Raw genomic sequence first — 20232 nt, forward strand, 5'->3', positions numbered from 1 at the left:
CCAGGTCTCGCCTTAACATCCCAGGACCAGGAGGGCCTCGCAGGCCACCTGTTGCCTGCAGGGCTGGATCCCCTGCCACGGGCTTTCCAGAATCTCGAGCCACACTGAATTCGGTTTTGTCTGTCTACCAGGCCGGGGGGCCACACGGCCGCCTGCAGGCCAATTCAGTCCGCAGCCTGCTTCCGTAAGGGAGGCTCCTGGGACACGGCCACGTCGGTCCCTTTACAAGTCATCGGTGGCTCCTGCGGACGGCTAACAGCACGGCGGGGTAGCTGCAGCACGGACTGCGGAGCCCCAAAGCCTCAAGTGTTCACAACCTGCCACTTTACAGGGAAGATTTTGCTGAGTCCTGGTCCAGACTGCAAGAGTTTTGAAGACCTGGTCACGCCATCATGGTCACTTTTTTTTTTTTTTTTAATCCCCAAGACCTACCACAGAGCCTTACTCAAAGAGCGCGCGTTCAGTATTTGAAGAACGAACAGACGAACACAGGCACAAAGGAAATCACGTTGAAAAGCCACGGAACTGGACCCGGATAGTCTCAAAGAGGGAAAAAAGTGTATATTCTGCATCTCTGACTGGTCGTTGAGAACTGATTTCAGAACCCGAAGCCTAATTCTAAACCCAAATCTCTTGAAATACAATGATATTGAAATATTTTTTTCCACTTAATCCCAAACCACTTTCAGGCTCTTGAAAAATTAAAATTAAATTAAAATTTAATTAGTTTAAAAAATTTTTTAAGGCTCTTGAAGTTTCGCTCCTCTGTCCATTATTCTACCCTGGAAGGTGAAACATCCTTTGTCCTTGTGTGTTGGCTTTCCAGCGCGGCATGGATTTTCGAGAGATAACCCGAGCCACCATGCACTCAATTTAAGTTCTCACAAATAAGCGGTTTCAGGGTATCCAGTGCCTTTTTTCTTACCTATCTCCTTGGTGCAATTCCTACTCAGCTGTCTTACGTTCGGTTCTGCAGGGCCTTCTCTCCACCAGCCTCGTTCCCTAAGTGTCTTGCCCAGAACAGCGAGCCGCGTGTGAACCACAAATCCATAAACAGAGGGAACAGGAGCACCGGGGGGCTCAGCGGTGGAGCATCTGCCTCCGGCTCGGGTCGTGACCCCGGGGTCCCAGGATCGAGTCCCACATCGGGCTCCCTACATGGAGCCTGCTTCTCCCTCTGCCTGTGTCTCTGCCTCTCTCTGTGTCTCTGATGAATAAATAAATAAAATCTTAAAAAAAAAAAAAAACACCCAGAGGGAACAATCCATACATCAGCTGTGACGCACTGTGGAAATCCTGACACTTGAGTGGTGACCTGCCAGCAACTGGAGGAGCTGGAGAAAGCCAATCTTCTATTTCAAAGAAAGGATATGAATAAACAGGTGGTTCTTTTTATCAGACACTGGAAGGAAGTAGTGGGAGAATGGTGTTTCTCATGTGAGGAAGGAGATTCGGGGTGCACATCTCAATCACACAACTAAATCCCCGAGCAGCTCTCCGACAGCAAGACATCACGCAAGCACACAAGCTGGTGGGTGGTACCTCGGGGAAGAACCATGGCGAGGCCTAATATTCTGAGTAGAAATGAACAGCCTGACAATGGACAAGACAGTTCATTCCAAGTTGTGCCCAAAGGGCTAAATTAATTGTGTTCTGCTGGTTGATTTAAAGAGAGAGAGAGAGAGAGAGAGAGATACCATCCAACAGACCCCAAGAGGGGCAGCACGGTAGGATACAAATACATTAACGACATGAGAAATGAAAGTGCATCCAGAGAATCCTTTGAGCCAGAGCTGAAATACGAACATAGCCCAAGAATGATGTCAAGTCAACACTGAAAATTAAATCTGATCTCACGTGATTGCTCTACCCAGTTGCTATGGATAGAATTTTCTTGCAGGTGCCACCCTGTGAGTCTGCTCTCTTCTTCCCACCCCTCCCAAAGAAGAAAAAAAGCAAAACCCAACAGAAGCCATCATTAAGGGAGGCCTCAGAGCACTGCAGAGCCAGATGGAAGCGCAGAGCTGCTCTGGGTGGGGTGCAAATCAGCGTATCGGTGTGGGCTGATGGAAACGTGGAATAATCACCCGAAACGTATTTATGAAGACAACTTATGGCTCAGGGTGCGCGTGAGACTTTGCACAAAGGGACTTTATTGTGTTACAGGTGGAAGAGCACAAGGTGGCGCCCACAATGGTTGAGTACATCTTGTGGGTTCCTTACACACAGCCCAGGTTAACAGGGTCACGTCCACACCCCTTGTATTTCCCCCAGTCAACACAGAATCAGGAGGGAAACCGCTCAGGTAACCCAACAAGGTGCTTTCACCTAAAGAACGTTACCTGTTAGAAAACCTGACCTAAGATTTAGCCACAAAGAATACGTATAAATAGTCTTCTGACTATGTGGGTTTTCCATATTCTCAAGTCCCTCTGGGCTCGTGGAAGTGTTCGGAAAAATACAATTATCTTCTTAGCAGCCGTCGACATAGACTCTTCACATCTCAGTAAGCTAGAAACTTATCTCGAAGAAGTTAACGTAATCATCTCCCAAAGCGAAGAAATGAATAGTATTTGGCAACTGGATGTAAGGTGGAGCGTAGGGAGAACTGAGCCACGGAGGAGGGCCTACTCATGTTAGGAAGAGACATCCCAGAACCAGGAATGTCTTGGCCAAGACAAGATTCTAATGTTTTTTTTTCTCTTTTCTTTTAGTTACAAACGGATCACTTTGCTCCCAAAGCAGATAGAGTTACTAGGTGACCCTGTAAGCTTCCTCAAGACAGGAGCAGCTTGCTAATGTCACTGGGCATCAAAGGCTCGAGGGAAATTTCACGTTGTTGGGGAAACTACATTCTTCTAAAATAAGAGCCAATCTTATTGTTGGCTCCGGCCACCGTGACCCAAGTCCTAGGATCAAGAATGTTCCATGACTCATGGCTTTATTTGAAAGAAAATACAGTCAAATCCATCACACTCTTGACCTGCAGTTACAATGTGATGGAGCCAAAAAACCAAAACGACCCATGACTGTACTTAAAAATAGAAATCCCCTCCGGAAACATGCTTTCCTTAGAGCTCAGGGCAGACCTAACAAGGAGCAAAAAGTAAAAATACGCGCGAGGTGACCTGCAAGCGAAGCCTCCAGGGGGTGCTCTGACAGCAAGGGACCCTTGATCCCTTGTGGCCCACTGCACAGCTGGAGGGGGGGTCATGCTGTAGGGCAGAGGGGCTCCCTTGGGTGGAGGGGAGCCACCCTCCCAGCCCCGGCTGCAGGAAGCAGGGAGGAATCCAGCCGCATGGCCAGCCAGGCAGGCAGTCGCGATGGGCTCTTTCAGCTTGTCCATCAGGGGATTCTTACAATTATGAGCCGAACTGGGGGCCCCATGCCAGCCTCGGAGCTCCTCCGCCAGCCGGCCCTCCTACACCTCGACGGCCAAGTGCTGGAGTAGACTGTTGGGGTTGGGTGTAAAAGATGGGGTCTGTAAAATCTTTCTTTCTTAGAAATGTATTTCCTAGTTCTGTAGAAATGGTTGTATTAGATGTTCTCTATCATTTAATAATATACTTGTGGACTAAAAGATGTAAGTGCTGTATAAAATCAGCCAATTATATCTGCCCTTATTGTGTTTGTCATTAGCCAGAATAGAAAGGCCTTTAAATATTGATTTTTTTTTTTTTAGAAAGCATTTGAATGTATTTTGTTTGGAATTGCATTTATTCAATCAAGTATTTAATTAGTGCTAAATGTGAGCTGGACCCTGTTGCTAAGCCCCAGCAAGCAATCATATCTTAGATAGGGTTAAAACCCCCAGTAAAATTGCCATATTGCACATGTCTTAATGAAGTTTGAATGTTCATCCAAACATTCTCCATGCGCTGATAGAGCCCCTCTGCTCCTGTTCTGGAACCCTCTTCGGCTCCCCCCTGGCCAGCGGGAGGGAGGAAGCCTGGGCCTGGCACCTGGCGGCTGGCCCGAGAGCCGGCTAATGGGTCACTGGGGGCGGGGGGGGTCCCCGAGACGGATCGGGGGGCGCGTGCAGACGCTAGGCGGCCAGAACGCTCCAGCGGTAAGTGACCAAGGCCAGAATGACAAAGAGAATATGGACAAGACAGAAGCTCAGAAGGTCCCTGGAGCGGAGGGCAGAGCTCGGTCGTGGGGCTTTGTCCCCAAGTGCCAGCAGAGCGCCAACAGTCTTTCGAATGTGACGGAAGTCCAACTGCAGGACGTCACACGGAGAGCACAGGTCGGCCTAGTCCGGGGACAGCCATCGGGACAGAAAGAGACAGTGCACACGGTTAACATCCGCCGAGGAGCAGCTGCAAAGATGCACACTTTTTTTTTTTTTTTTTTTTTGCCTCCTAGCAAATGGCAAGAGCCACCCCTTATGTCCACGCACCGACAGCAACTGCCTCACCCGCCGCTGCAGGAGCGGGGCGCAGTCCGTGGGTCCGGTGCCACCTTGTACCCTCCAGGCCCCGCCTGGCGCCCGAACAGCGGGCCCGGGGAAGGGCAGCCCGAGCTCGCCGATGGCACGAAAGTCAGCACCTCTTTCTGCACTAGGGGCACTCAGGACACGACCTACGGGAAAGATGGGAACCCCCAGGGCGGCCCCCCACCTGTCCTCACCGCCCCCCACGCATTCTTCAGCCTCAACACCGAGGGCACCAAAGTGCCCCTCCCTAAAAGGTCACCTAAGCCATGTCCGGGTTAGGGCGGCTCATAAACCCTGGGGAATGCTGGCTGCAAACATGTCCCCGCACGTGCCACAGAGGCCCCTGCATTTCGTGCACCTGTAGCCACACGGGGGTCCAAAGTCTGGGGGGGGTCTCCTAACTTAGACGTGCGGTTGGGGTAAAACGTGAGACGCCCGCGTGGGGCTGTTACGTAAATGCCTTCACCTCTGTACAGGTGTGTCGGGGGCACAGGTCTTCTGGGTCGGCCTCTGAGTATCTGCTGCCGTCAGGAAGCCAAAGGCCTCCTCATACACTGGGCTCCTGAACTGGAAATGACCCCAGCGTAACGTCACCGGAGATTATAATTTAATCCTAATTAATAGGATTAAGTGATCATTTAATTGATATTTCTATTTCGTAAATGCAGCTTTAGTTCGAATTTGGTGAAGCATCTAAAACACGTGCAATATGTATTTTACAACATACTTTGCTACAATTTTGCCCTTTATTTTAGCCTCATTGCTAAGCAGAGGCAAATCCCAGAGCCGCTGAGTCTAAGGTAGAGACGCTGACTTGTTTTATCCCCTGAAGTTAGCTCGGTGCCCTCGGATAAATAGGAATATTATGGTACCAAGTGGGGTGCCAAAGAGCAAAAACATTCTACTCTTACGTTAATTTATGAAGGTAGAGATGCTGCTCTTAAGATTTTTTAAAGATCCTGAGTCATGTCCTATCTGTTCAGATCACGCGTCTTTTCTCAGTGGATTTGGAGGAATCAAACTACCACTGTTATTTTCCTGAGAATGGAAACAGCTACACACAGATCTGATTTCACTGGGGGAGAGACGCTGATCGAGCATTAGCAGGTGGGGAAACATCTAAGGAAAGAAGTTTCTATTGCAATAAGAATTCTCTATTGCAATGTTGTGCTTTAACCAGTGAAATCTGAGCAAAGCAGACAGAAGACAGGAGGCATCCACAAACCGAAAAGTGATTTCCACAAAAGTGGGTATTTCCATGTTAAAAGCAAATCATTCCAGCTCCGGTGTCTATCTGAATACACCTGCTGGAACCCTATGGAAATGTCTGGGCTGCTCCCCACCAAAGAACTGGGGTCGGGTTGTCCTTGCAGTGTTCTTCAGGAGCACACTTCTGGCACGGGGGAGCCAGCACAGACCATCCTCCTCCTCCTGGAATTAATTTTGCGACGCCACAGATTCTGGGCTTTATTCAGATTCAAGTGGGGGACGGCCCAGACCCACAGTCCATGGTGGTTGGTTTAGACTGAATCATGGCCTCTAAAGGGAAAGGTGTGGGTCTAACTAGGATTGTCTGGTAGGTAAAAGCTGAAATCACCGTAACGGGGGAGTGCAGGGTGCAGGGGGCCCTCTGAGACTTGCACGCTGACCTGTCCCACAGCCCACAGCCCACAGCCATCAGAGCAGCCCCTGCAGGGACGCTGGGCTAGGAACCAGGGCTGAAACCCCTGGGAGGAACGGATGTTCTGCCCCTTGTGCCTACCAAACCACAGTCGTAATGAGAGGGACTTAAGAGATTATACATTTCTTATCTTAAAATTAAAATAGGAAAATGCTGAAGAGGAAGAAAATTTATTTTTTTAATTAATTTTTTTTTTGAGGAAGAAAATTTAATAAGGGGCAAAATTTCACTCGGTATTACAAGGCATCGGTAATTACGGTAGGGCATTTGAAAAACCCAGTTAAGGGGATCCCTGGGTGGCTCAGCAGTTTAGGACCTGCCTTCGGCCCAGGACGTGATGCTGGAGCCCTGGGATCGAGTCCTGTATCGGGCTCCCTGCAGGAAGCCTGCTTCTCCCTCTGCCTGTGTCTCTGCCTCTCTCTCTCTGATGAATAAATAAATAAAATCTTAAAAAAAAAAAAAAGTGAAGTAAACCCAGTTAATACACGCAGAGTCCTCACAGGCAAGTGTGGCTGCTAATCCCCACCACGCAGAACAGAATTCACAACCCCAAGAGGTGAACGACCACTTTCTCTTAGAGTCAACACGAGAATGTGTGACGAAGCTTTCTGGGTTCAAGACTGGCCCAGCTCCCCCAAACAGAATATAGACAGGTCAGGGAAAAGGTCTGGTTTATAAATGTTCTGATGGTCACAGAGTCTAAATTCTAGGAGATTTAGAATATATTCAATGTATTTAAATATTTTAATTTTTAAGGCGACCATACTTGCAAAGTATTTTTTAAAATCTCAGATAACAAAGCTCAGGAATGTTGACAGCCATTCTGAACCTTTAAAGGGCTGACAGACGAGGTCCTAATCTGATGGGAGTGGGGTAATGCAGGGCTTCCAGAATTTTCTCCAAATATATGAGAATTTATATCAATTTTATGGACTTACAGGGTAACTATTTTATCAGTGAGCCACTTTACCTAGAACTGTAATTAAAGATGCTGCTTCTAAAATGTTTATTCTCAACAATGCACAGATGAAAGGCTGCTGGACTGCTGACCTCAGAGACCCTGCCAGCAGGAGACACGCGGCGGGAAAGGAGTCTTACATTCTCAGTGATAAACACAAACCACCTGGAAGAAGGGTGCCTGATTTTACACACCAGAGATGGACCCTTCTTAATAAATTATGAATTTAAAAATTGCTGTTAATTAAAATGGTAAATGTGTCCATCTGCCCCTCTGGTTCTTCGGCCTCAGAATTAACCAGTATGAATAGAAAATTACAAAGCTTTGTAATAATAATCTCATCCCATCCCCCAAAAGCTTTTACTAGTTATGACTTAAATTGAGGCTCAAGTTACTGATTAGGGGGAAGAAGACAGACATAAAGTTCAAAGAGGGAGAACTCGTTTCTCCCGTTCTCAAGGTTAAAACAACAACGAAAAAGAGTAGCTTCAATTTACAGAATGTATGTCAATAAAGAAAAAAAATCATATTAGTTACAAATTTCCTTAAACCCTCAGCAACAGTAGGGAAGTGACTACTGTTACCTTCAGACCCTGTATCTCATCATAAAAAAATAAATTAAAAAGAAAAACAAGAAAAGGCAAATATGAAAAGTATTAAAGAAGACTCAGCCGTAAATAACGTCAACATGACCCACTACATCTGTTAGAATCCGAACACACTCCAGGATTTTACTTTTAACTGCATTTGGCCCATGCAGAAGCCGAGGGATACCCTCCAGTCCTGGGAGGGCAGGTGGGGGCCCGGAACCGCCAACCTGTCCTGGAGCTGCTGCCCTTCATCCTCTTCTCTGTTCTCCCTCTGCAGACGGTAAGGACTATGAAGGGCACAAAACGCATTTCCTATAAGTTCCCTCCTCCTCTAAAGACGGCATGTCTCTTAGGTTAAGGACCTTGCTCCTTACAGAGGTCTGAGGCCAAGGTTACTTACTGAAAACAGAGTAGAAAAATTTCCCTGGTGAACAACAACAAAAAAAATCTATTTTCGAATATTTTTAATGATTCATAAATCAGAGGTTTCTGTTGACCCGCGACAACACTAGTAAGAGCCCCAAACAACCCGAAATTTGGATCAATTTGGAAACCCCCCACAGCCAACCATGAATCTTCTATGACAAGTTTAGAGGCCAAGGAAAGAAGCCTCAGTGTGTCCAATAACAGCCTCATGACTGTGACTGAAGTCAGGTTCTTGGGGGACACAAAGAACATATCCTCAGGCGTTCGAAAGCCCACCAAGGGTCGGCCTGTCTTCAAGATCAAGTTGATGCTTGCGCCAGACGTCAAAGGCGGCTTTGCACAGTCTGACTCCTGGCATCAGTACCCGCAGGGGCTCTGCAGGGCGCTGGCACCCTCACACAATCCCAGGTTCTCCAAGGCACCATGATGCACCTGTGGTTCACTCTTCTACCCTGAAGCAGGGGAAGCAACTGTGGAGCTGCAGGATACAGGGGAGCTTTCACGGAATCTTACAGCTTGGAGAATCTTAGTACCCTGATGACTTTCAAGCTATGTTTAGCCACAGGATACATTTTTCCCCCCAAAGAAAATATGAGCTGGGAAGCCAGTATCTGCTATGGACAAAGGAGCCACTGCTCTGGCGGGTGCGAGGGGGCGGGAACGGTCTGTAGTCTCCCCCCTTGGCTTTGCCTCACCTGCTGTGCCGGCCATTCGAAAGACTCCAGGGCTCTGAAGAACGTGGCCTGAATTTACTGCTCAAGTCCAACACCTGCAGTTTGCAGGGCGAGGAACTGGGTCACAGAGAGCCGGGTTCCAACGCCACCTCTGCAGCTACCAGCTGGGAGCGTGAGCTTAGGAAATTATTAAACCGCTCTGGACTGCAGTTTCCTCGGAGCGTGGCAATAAAATATTGACCCCCAACCCTCCACGGTGAGCATTTAAGATGATGCACGTAAAGGAAGTCCTCAATACGCAGTTAACCACTGCTAATTTTAAGGAGTCGGCCTCAAAACCAGTTAACAGCACAGGAAGGGACAACTGACCCCCCACCTTGTGCATTCCCTCCCTCTGCTCACAGATCCCCTTCACCCACTCGCTCTTCTCCTTCAGGGTTATAGTCACTCTGTTTGTGTCCCTTTAGTTGAGGGACTGGTCCCCCAAACCAAAACCAAGACACTCCCCCCCAGTGCACCAGAAATGGGCAGTGGGGAGAAAAATGATCTCCACTGAAATAACTATGGGAAGGAACGTCATCCCCTCCACTGAGAAAGAAGCTTGCCCCCAAGTGCTGCTTCTGGTTCATCTTTAAGGACATCTCCTTGAGGCAAACCTCTATCTCATTAGCCTCTACCTCACCCCAAATCCTTCTCGGCTGATGGCATGGAAGTCTCCGGTCACCCCAACAGAACTGCTGCAGATCCCTATCGCTAACTTCTTCCTGTGATCTCATCGTCCTTCCATCAGTAGCAGCTGCTGTCCCAAGTCCTGTCTGTTCCCCTGCACGTAAGGAGCCAAGGGTGTCCATCCAGCCTTAAGCAACGTCACAAACAACACCCAGGGGTCTGGAGTTGTCTCCCCTGTCCCCATTTGCTAACCTTCTGCGAAGGCACTGACCGGCTGCTTACACCGTCTGTAATTCTGGATGCGGCCAAGGGAAGGAGGCACATTTCCAGGAGAGCCGCACCAGAACCTCTCTACCAAAGGGCAAGACGCATCGTGAGCCTTGACGGACCCGAGGCATATGGCCGTGACGGTGTCCATGGGGACTTCTAATGAAAATGGAATAAACTATGACCATTGGAACCATTTAAAAATTGCTTCCGTCCCTTCAGATGACTTTATTTGTAAAAATTTAACTGAATCTGTTCAGCAAATACATTGCACATGTAGGAATGTGCAGAAATCACATAAGGGGCGGACGCTGACGCTGAAGCCTGGTGGTTTCAAACAGTGATCCTATTACAAAGGACAAGAAACCCAGAGCTTAGACCACGGCTGTGACTCTTCAGCCTCTACAGGACGATTCATCATTGTCAGCATTTAGCTTATAAGATACAGATCTCAAGATCTCTGGGACTTACAAGGGTATGTGAGTAGGTAAGTAAGGGATGGAGAAGAGAGCGGGAAAACTTACACCAAGGAATTAACTATATTTGGGGCTGGGTAATCAAGGCCTATTTTGTTACCCAAATATTAAGTGTGATGCAATTAAGAAAACCTAACAGTATCGGTTCTCTGTTTTTCTAGGTACCAGTCTGATCGTAAATGGAGAATTTATGCGCTTAGGCTTGTGGGAGAATTGCTTTTGTAGTGCAAATAATTAATTGCAGCGTGCCACATACACGTTAAAACATAATCCCCTTCAGTAGGGAAAGAAGCGTATCTGAGGGAGAAGAGGGTCGTTTTTCCCCCTCCCCCGGCTCACTATGCCATTCCCTGATTAAAAGAGCTGCTCATTTCCAATCATGCATTCTGTGAGATGAAACTAAGTTCCCTCGAGTGTACGGGATGATTTGCCAATCGCCTTCCAAGGGCAATTTCTAATTTTCCACTAGAATATTCCTTCCTTCCTTTAACATGTCTCATTAAGAAGTTCAATTGCTACCTAACCAACAGACTTTGGTAGCACAAAGCTTAATGTAACACTAGTCACCAGTAAAATGCTACTGGCGTATCCATGGGGATGGATATATATGTACACACACACACACAAGCGTGCACGCAACCACACGTGCACGTTACACACGATGCAAAACTGCAATCTCACCTCAAATCTTAAAAAGAAATCCCAAAGGTAGCCTAAGTGATATATGTCTTACTAAGCACTGGCAAATGGGACCCTGGCAAAAAAAGGTTATTCATTCCCCGTAACACAATCTTCTTCCGAAATTACCAACGGCTGATTAGTGCAAGGGGCACTTCGCTAGGGGCATAATTCAGAAATGATGAAAAATTTTTCTCTGCATATTACGGTAATTTAATTTTCTCTTCCCTACCTTAAGAGAAAATTGTAATTAGCCAACCTTTACTCACAACACTCGGTTAAGGACATTTCCATTTCGTTTTGTATCACCATAAGCAACCCCCCCCCAAAAAAATCTGATGAGTTTAAAGGTGTCACAGGGGATGAGGCCGTAATTCATCAGTGCTTTCTAGCACAGACACAGATAATTTATCCTCTGGAACTTGGTATGATAGTTTTGATTCGCGCATGGAAATCTTATTAGCCTGTGATGGAGTCAAACCATTAATAATAGTTTGTGTATGAGAATTTGCACAAATATTTGACACCAAGAACGTAGATGCAATATTAAAACGTACACATGCAATACAGACACACAGATTAACAGCGTTGAAAGACGTCTGGATTGATCACAGACATTTAGTCCGTCATACGAAGATTACACTCTTTTTATAAACAGGAATTTATAAGCTTTTCTTAAAGGATATAGTTCTGACATAATGATGCTTATGTAGTTCTTTCCTTGTCTTCAAATAAGATTAAGAATGGCACCACTAACCTCTCATCTTTGAACCTTAATAAGCTAAAAGATAGAGGGGGGGGGGAGGCAAAGGAAGGAGGGAAGGGAAGAAGGGAAGGAAGGAAAGATAAGGGGAAAAAGAGGAAGATGGGAAGGAGGGAGGGAGACTAAGCCTTTCTCAAGGGTCCAATACCTAACTCCTATCACTCAGTAGGATTACGATGCAATGTGATTCCTTCAGATACTCATAAGCACTATTTCATGACGGTTTATAGTTACTTTATCCCAGCATATTAGAAAATTCAGAAGAAAAAATTTTTATAATGTAATTTCTGTCCACTTCCGTTTACCACAATGATGATAAACTTATCAACTTGCCCCCAAATTCTGAGTGGATTGGGCTTCTGTCTCCCTAAGAAATCATTTTATTTTTTTAAATTTTATTTTTATTTTTTAAGAAATCATTGTATGTTACTAACAGGAAAGTCTTTAAAAGCCCCAGATTAGCCGTCAGGCTGAGGCTGAGGCTGGGGCTTTAGCTTAGGAGAAAGAGAAAGTAGCCAAGCACAGTTGGGCGAGCTACAGGGAGTGCCAGTGGGGTCTACGGCGGACTAACGGGGGAAATGGAACCGCAGATAACAAATTACATAGCAACATACATTGTTATTATTATTGGTAATGATTGATTATAATAATAACAATAATTATGATGTTTTCAGTGTTGACTATTTTGGTCCACATACCCCAAAATGCAACCACATGGAACGGAAACCAACTAGTTAGTGGTCAGTTACGGGTCTGCTTTGCTTACGAGCCACGGGTAAGGAAAACCAACAGCTCCAAAATTCTACCCTATGGAACCTGCCAGAAGGCTCACTGCAGCCACAGTCATTTCTGCTCTTGGAGTAGAGAATCAAGCTAACTACAGGTTTTTCTCAAGGATGGAATTTTGCATTTATTTCAAAACCTGAAATGAATGATATTCCCTTTTCCCTCAGTGTTGACCATACAGCTATAAGCCATTTTAATCTCACTGAGATAGAGGAATTTAAACTAAAATTTTAGATAGCTGATTTAATATTATTCCCCAAGAAAGGGCTGAGACTAAAAAAGGAGGTGCAAAGCTGTGCATCCATTGGTGGGTTCAAACACATATGTGAAATGAAATCTATACCAAAGCATAGTTAATTGGGATAAGTTTGACATTACCTCTGGCACTCCTAATTTTCGGCATGCTTCCAAAAAGTTTTCCACGTTTCTTCTGCATTTGGCCATGCTAAGTTTGGGCTATAAATACAAATACGCAGAAATAATGAATAATTAAAAGAGAAATAGTTTTAGTAACAGGTTAAATTTTAAACTTTCAAGATGTCACAAGCAATACGCGTTCATTAGAGGAAAAAAAAATATACAAGCAAATAGAAGACCATAAATATCATCCAGATATATCCACCAAGAGAGAAGGAACTATTAACATTTTGGATTATATTTTTCCAGACACTGTAGATGTGTGTATGTGTATGTGTGTGTAAAGATGACGTAAATGGGGCACCTGGCTGGCTCAGTCGGTACCGCATGCAACTCTTGATCTTGGGGCTGTGGGTTTAAGCCCTACCCTGGGTGTAGATATTACTTAGAATTATATCTTTAAAAAATGTACACACGTACATTTATACAACATATGTACAAACATAGATATTTATATAAGCAGAATTTCTGCATGTGTGCTTACGTGTATAATGTATGTGCATACATGCAAATTTCTGCGTATTTGTGTAAACACACACACGCTTAGCATACTCTTGTGTAATCTGCTCCAGTTCATCTACAAATATGCCATAAGCATCAATCGTTCCCATCAGCAGATAGATTTCTGTATGAAGGGTTAAATTCAGGAGGTCAATTAATCTCCTTCCCACCAGAGCAACGGGTTTAACAAGAAAAGAGGCAACACAGGGGTAAACAGCATAAAGATGCTGGGATGCCCAGGACCCAATCAACTGTGGTTACAGATCACCTCTAAGGTGTGGCATAGAAAAGGGTACATCTGATTCATACATTTTAATTTTTACGTGGTAGGTTTAAAACTGTACTGTTGAATTTTAATATTTCCCTCTTAATTCCCTTAAAAAGGGGGTACCACGGGGAGAGCTGCTCATCATTCTGAGATGCTAGTATTTGTCTCTCCAGTTCTCCGGGCCCGTTATCTCCCTTCATATACTCATTATTTAGGTGGGGGAGTCTGTTCTGAAACTCCAAAGACGCCCAAGCCATTCGCAATCATTAGGTCAACTCAGTAGAGTCGGTGAACTACACAGAGAGAATTTCCCACTTCTGGAAGTGAGGGAGGGCCCACTATACGACTGTTGCCTGGGTTTAGGTCAGAAAAGCACTTACTACCCACACAACAGTTTCTTGAATGAAAAATCGAAGGCTTGATGCTGACAATAATGTGGGTAGGGAAGGCATCCACTGCATTGCTGGTGTGACTACGATGGTGCACGCCGAGCGTTGGCTCTGGGTCATATACCCCACTTGGGGCTAAGTGCACACCTGTGGAAGCCAAACACACAACCCTCATGGTCGCTGAGCTCTCTGGTCTAGTTGGAAATATTAGTAAGTAAGTAAGTAAGTAAGTAAGTAGATGACAGGGACACCTGGGTGGCTCAGCGGCTGAGCGTCTACCTTGGGCTCAGGTCGTGACCCTGGGGTCCTGGGATCGAGTCCCGATCAGGCTCCCCACATGGAGCCTGCTTCTCCCTCTGCCTGTGTCTGCTTCTCTCTGTGTGTCTCTCTCTCATGAATAAATAAATAAAATCTTTAAAAAATAAATCCAAAATTCTGATATTCAAAATCTACTATTCTTCATTTATAGGAAAAAAAATAAAATAAAGAAGATGAGAGTATAGTAGGTAGAGGTCTTCATTGGGAGATGTCCTGAGGGAGCAAAAAACCAAGGAAAAGAATCGAACTCGGTTCTAAGGGGTCAAGGATGGCGTGGCTCCTGTAGACACTGAAGTATAGGAGAAATGGGAGCCGGTGAGGCTGCGAGGTGAGGAGAGCTGCAGAGAGGGAGGGCGCAGCCTTCCTGGGAGAGCACGGCCCCTGAGACACTGCAGTGGCCACGACGGGGTACACCAGGCCCAAAAGCACAGGTTCCAGAGCTGTCGCACGGCTGGGCTGCTCCAAGGGTGCTTCCAGATGCCCACGAAGAATGTCTGGTAAGTGGACATTTGGAAACAGCCCATATTTCTAGAGGAAAACTATGACCCGATAACCTGAGCTAAGATATATTAACAGTCATTAAAATGGACACTTACTGGAGAACGTTAATGGCATGAGGAAATCTTTAGGCTTTAATAAATTTTAAAAACTACCAAATGGCATACAGGAGGAGCTCATTAATTCAGAAACAACTTAAATGCAGAAAGGATGCTAGTGGTTAGTAAAGAAGCCAAAATGTTAACAGTGGTGGTCTTTGGCTTATGGAATAAAGTTTTTTCTTTTTTTAAAATTTCTGCATTTCTCTATTTTCTCTAGTTGGACATTACTTCCTATTGTTTTCTCATTTAAAAAAATCTATTTTAAAAAAGAAAATAGGGGGCAGCCCGGGTGGCTCAGCGGTTTAGTGCTGCCTGAAGCCCAGGGTGTGATCCTGGAGTCCCGGGATCAAGTCCCACATCTGGCTCTTTGCATGGAGCCTGCTTCTCCCTCTGCCTGTGTCTCTGCCTCTCTCTCTCCTCTCTGTGCTCCTCATGAATAAATAAATAAAATCTTTAAAAAAAAAAAAAAAAAGAAAAATAAGGGCACCTGAGTGGCTCAGGTGGTTAAACGTTTGCCTCAGGTCATGATCTCGGGGTCCCGGGGTGGAGCCCCACACTCAGCGGGGAGTCTCTCTCTCCCTCCCCCTGCTCACACTCTTTCTCTCAAATAAGTAAAATCTTAAAAAAAATTTTTTTTTAAAAAAGAAAGGAAGTTGACAACCAAAAGATTTTGAAAAGAATGCAGCATTTCCCCTGGAGGCTTAATAAAATATAAAAATGCTCAGATACATGGTTCTTACTCACTATCAATAATATAACCGTGAATTCAAATCGGAAGCTGTGAGGAGTCACGGTTTCTCTCTTAGAATTTGGGAAAAAATGAAATGAGAATTGGGCGTATGGCTCAGACCCCTCTCTGGCAGCGTGGACCTCATCTGTAGAAAACCCTGGAAAGTTTCATCCTGGATTACAGGACAGACCTGGCTGCCCAAACTCAATCAAGCTAGAGACTGATGTAAAAGAGAAGACAAACTGACCTTTCCCCCCTCCCATGATTTCTGAGCTAAAATGGTAAAGTTTTGCAAAGGAAAACTATGTTGCGCGATATAGAGGAGACCGACAGCGAGAGGGGAACCCTCGACCAATGTCTCCCGCCACCAGGAGGAAAGAAAGAATGTCACTGTGAGCCTTTCCTGCAGGTGACAGAGGGAGAAACACGCTCGTTACCTGATATTCTATGAGCACTGTGCCTCGGAATTAGGGGCTCTGAATTCTGAAAATCTGTTCTATAAACACTAACGAAGCCACTGGCCGGTATTCGTGCTCACAAGAACATCTCCGTGAGAGAGAACAAATCGAATTAAAGAGAGGTTAAATTCTCGCCCAGAGAATTCTTGCCCAGGTTAAATTCTTGCCCACTGTGGCTTATGGGTGGATCTGGAGTCTGAACCCAAACCCTGCCTTCTTAGCCCTTAAACTCCTCCACTTTTCCTTTTTTTTTAAATTTTTTTTTTAATTGGAATTCAATTTGCCAACATACAGTATGACACCCGGTGCTCATCCCATCAAGTGGTCCCCTCAGTGCCCGTCACCCACCCTCCGCCTTTCCTAAGGATCAGCCAGTGTGGACAGGATTTCCTTTCTTCTCTACCTGCCTGAACCCCCAACTGGGCTCCAAAGACAAGCTTGTCCCAGATTCGCCCGCCCGCATCTGAAGGACGGTGAACGTGACTCTGTAGTTCTCTTGGGGATGGAAACGTGCTCTGTGACCTACAGGCAGAGGCTCCCAGGGGCCCGCCTCATCTCACCCACAGTGGAGACGAGGATTTTTAGTTTATTAGCAGGGTCTCACCCATCAACTTTTGTCACTACTGCCCCGGTACCTTCAGTGTCCCCCTGAGCAAAGTAAGGCATCAAGGAATCCTTGAATTAATGCCTGGCTGGCCAACCTCTGGCTTGACAGGTTATAGAAAATGTCCTTTATGGGGCCCCTGGGGGGCTCAGTCAGTTAAACATCTGCCTTCGGCTCAGGCCTTGATCCCGGGATCCTGGGATCGAGTCCCGCACCCGGCTCCCTGCTCAGCAGGGAGTCTGCTTCTCCCTCTCCCTCTGCCCCTTCACTCTCCTTGTGCTCCCCCCTCGAATAAATAAACAAAATCTCTTTTTAAAATAATGCCATTTTACATAGAATCTACATCTTTTCCGAGTCATCCTAAAATCCTCAGTGACTAATAAAGGAAGCAGATTCCATTTAGCAGAGAAGCCACCAACCAAAAAAGCTTTCTGGAAAAGACTTCTCATTGTTTAAATGACCCCTAGTGAGAAATGAATCTTTACGTCCTTATGGCCTTAAAGGTTAGCGCCCTGACCAGTAGTAATTCCTTTAACGGATTTGCTTTACTTCGGAAAGAAATTATTTTTCGGTCATTTACATATTTATATGTATTTATAGGTAATTTATAAGTAAATATAAATGGTCAAAATGTTGCTTCATTCAAAGCTTTTTCTTTTCCTCTCATCTGGTTGTTGAGGTCCTGGGCGACCCTGTTGGCATCTTTAACAAGCAACACTGTCCCCAAAGGATTGGCCTTACGTGAAAGTTCGTTTCCCTTTGTCTGGAGTTACTTACGACTGCTGGGGAAGGGACGTGGATGCTTGCGACGGATCGCGGGCGGATGTGATTGACCAGGTGGCAGAGGACCACGCCATCCATGAGGGCGGCCCCCAGGTCTTCGTGTAGGCTGACCTTGAGTCTCATCTCGATGCTCTGCGGGAGGAATCGGAAGGAAGCCAGTCGTTCTCAGGCAACTGAGAGTCAAATACGAGCACAGGTATTTACCAACTTCATTACAAGGAAGAAGAATGGGAACATCGGGCAAACACTGACATTTACTTTTTCTTTTTTTTAGAAGGCATTATAGTAAAAATTCTGTTACAGGAAAGTTCAGCTGGGTCTAAAATGTTTAGTAAACTGAGTGAAAGGAGTACTGGGATTACTTCTTGAGTTCAATGTTGCCTCAGCCTATGAAATATAAAACCGGAATGAGGTGACCCAGAGAAAGCAGGTCTACCATCGGTTCTGAAAGGGCTGCCAAAGGGCAGAGGAGGGATTAAGGGATGTTTCTCTCTTAGATTATGTTTTAGCTGAGAAATCAATTTTTCTTCCTTAAAAAAAAAATTGAACTTTCTATGTTGAGATAATTATAAATTCATACTCAGTGACAAGAAATAATACAGAGATCCTGTGTTCCCTTGACCCAAGGGTCACCTTGGGCCACCCTGACCTGTCCCTTTCCCTCAAAGCCCCCAGAACATGAATATTGACCATCTGCTATATTCCTACAGGTCCCTGAGACTCTGTTCGCTTATTTTCCAATAAGTTACTAGGTAACTTCTGTTGGTTTCTGTCCAGTTCACTGTCACCTCCATTCTGCTGTTGAGCCCCTCCACCTGGCTTTTTGTTATGGATAATGTGTTTCTCAGTCCTTTACTTCCTGGGTTCTTATTTCTTTTATTTCTTCACTGAGATTCTCTATTTGCTATGGTGCTCTGCTGTTCTCTTTGTTTCAACCATGTTTGTAATTGCTCGTTGAAGCATGGTTATCATGCATGCTTTAAAATCTTTGTCAGGTAATCCTAACATCTCTGCCATATTGTGGCTGTCATCTCTTGACTGTCTCTCTCTCTCTCTTTTTTTTTTTAAAGATATTATTTATTCATGAGAGACACAGAGAAAGAGGCAGACACATAGGCAGAGGGAGATGCAGGCTTCTTGCAGGGAGCCCTATGAGGGACTCGATCCCAGGACCCTGGGGTCACGACCTGAGCTGAAGGCAGACACTCAATCACCGAGACACCCAGCCGTCCCTGTTGACTGTCTCTTTGCACTCAATTTGAGATCATCTGGTTCTTGGTAGGATGAGTGATTTTCTGTTGAAACCTGGACATTTGCCTAATTACGTTACTAGACTCTGGATCCCACTGAAACTCTGTTTTAACTGGCCTTTTTGGACAGTTCTCTGGCAGGGAAAGGGGGGTTATTACTACCTTGTTACTGCTGGGTGAGTGCAGAAGTCTATGCTTCCCATTTGGTCTCATTTGACTTGGTGGAGGGAGGTTCTTACTGCTGGATGTGGGTAGAAATCCAGGCTCCCAAGTGGTCCCCACTGATGCCATGGGAGGAGAAGGGCTTGTTCCCAGCTAGCTGGGATGAAACTCCTGGCTCATGTCTTGGTCTTCTCTGACACCATTCAGCAGGTGTAGAAGTCTAGCTGCTTCATCTTTGCTAGCATGGATAAGGGTGGAGCCACAGTATTTTTGGATGCTTAGCTGGAGTAAAGCATCTATTGTCCAAAAGGGTTTTTTTTTTTTTTTTTTGGTCTTGCTAAGTTGCTCCTTTCCTGGTACTTTGACTAAAATAAGCAAGCTTTTGGGCAATCTTTTCTGGGTTTCCAACTACTTCTGCTCCAAGTCTGAGATATATGAGATAAAAAAGAAAGCCCATAGAATTCACCACTGTGTTATTTCTAGTCCTGAGGGGCCCCAGCCAGTCTGCTGTCTTCTCTCTACCTTTCAGAGTGTTCTTATGTTTATTTTATATATAATGTACAGGGGTTTTAGCTGTACTTAGGGAAATAGAGGAAAGTAGGTTTGGTCCATCTTCTCAGAAATAGAAGGAGAGAGATTAACTCTCTAAACTGCAAATATGAATATTTTATAACAGTGGCTCCTGTTAAATGGAAAACAGCCTAGGAAAGAATGACTTAATTTGGAGATTTGGAATAAATGAAGCACCAGAAAACCAGTGCCTAAAATAGCATCACACAGTTCCTTTTCAGAACCGTCCTGTGTGAACACACCTACTTTTTTCCCTCCACACTCTTGCAGTCCCTTAGTTTACATCATAAATGAAAACATAAACAACCAATACAACCCACCCCTTTAAAGATGAAATTGTGTCACTCTTTGTGAGGCTCGGCTCCTGATCTTATTTTCACCTATCTCTGAAAGTCCATCTCCCAAATTTACAGCACATCCATACTCTAGGCGAATGACAGGGGCCTGATTTTTTCCACGTGACTGTTGAGTCAACCACAGTGACTTAAAGCGTGGTAAGAGTGTCTGTGTTTTTAATTCTTTCCTCCTGACTACCTGCTAAACCATATATAAAGTATCTGCAGCAACAAAGATGTGTACCTACTTTAATTTTATTTACGGGATTCATTTCTCATTTACAGAACTCATTGCCATCTGAAATCATATGTTTATTTGTCTCCTTCTCATTCACTGTCTCTTCTCGTGGACTATAGGCCTCATGGGAGCAGGGACCTTTATGTTCCCTCCTATATTCACCTCCTAGAACCTGCCGGGCACAGCGTAGCAGTCAGTAACCACTGC

General features: G+C 45.4%; 1 protein-coding gene across 4 annotated transcripts in view; it reads right to left on the reverse strand.

The window, feature by feature from the left end:
* Positions 1–20232, reverse strand: part of LRCH1 (leucine rich repeats and calponin homology domain containing 1) — a 206114-nt gene that overhangs the window by 6441 nt on the left and 179441 nt on the right. For 2 of the 4 annotated variants that reach the window (XM_038569531.1, XM_038569528.1), the window contains 3 exons: positions 17465–17602; positions 12782–12859; positions 926–4252 (listed from right to left, as the gene is read on the reverse strand). In XM_038569531.1, coding sequence (XP_038425459.1) covers positions 4046–4252; positions 12782–12859; positions 17465–17602 — 423 coding nt within the window. In that variant the 3' untranslated portion in view covers positions 926–4045. The remainder of the gene's footprint in view (positions 1–925; positions 4253–12781; positions 12860–17464; positions 17603–20232) is intronic. The other 2 variants (XM_038569532.1, XM_038569530.1) reach the window with 1 other exon arrangement.

This window comes from Canis lupus, chromosome 22 (assembly GCF_011100685.1).
Source record: "Canis lupus familiaris isolate Mischka breed German Shepherd chromosome 22, alternate assembly UU_Cfam_GSD_1.0, whole genome shotgun sequence".
NCBI lineage: Eukaryota > Metazoa > Chordata > Mammalia > Carnivora > Canidae > Canis > Canis lupus.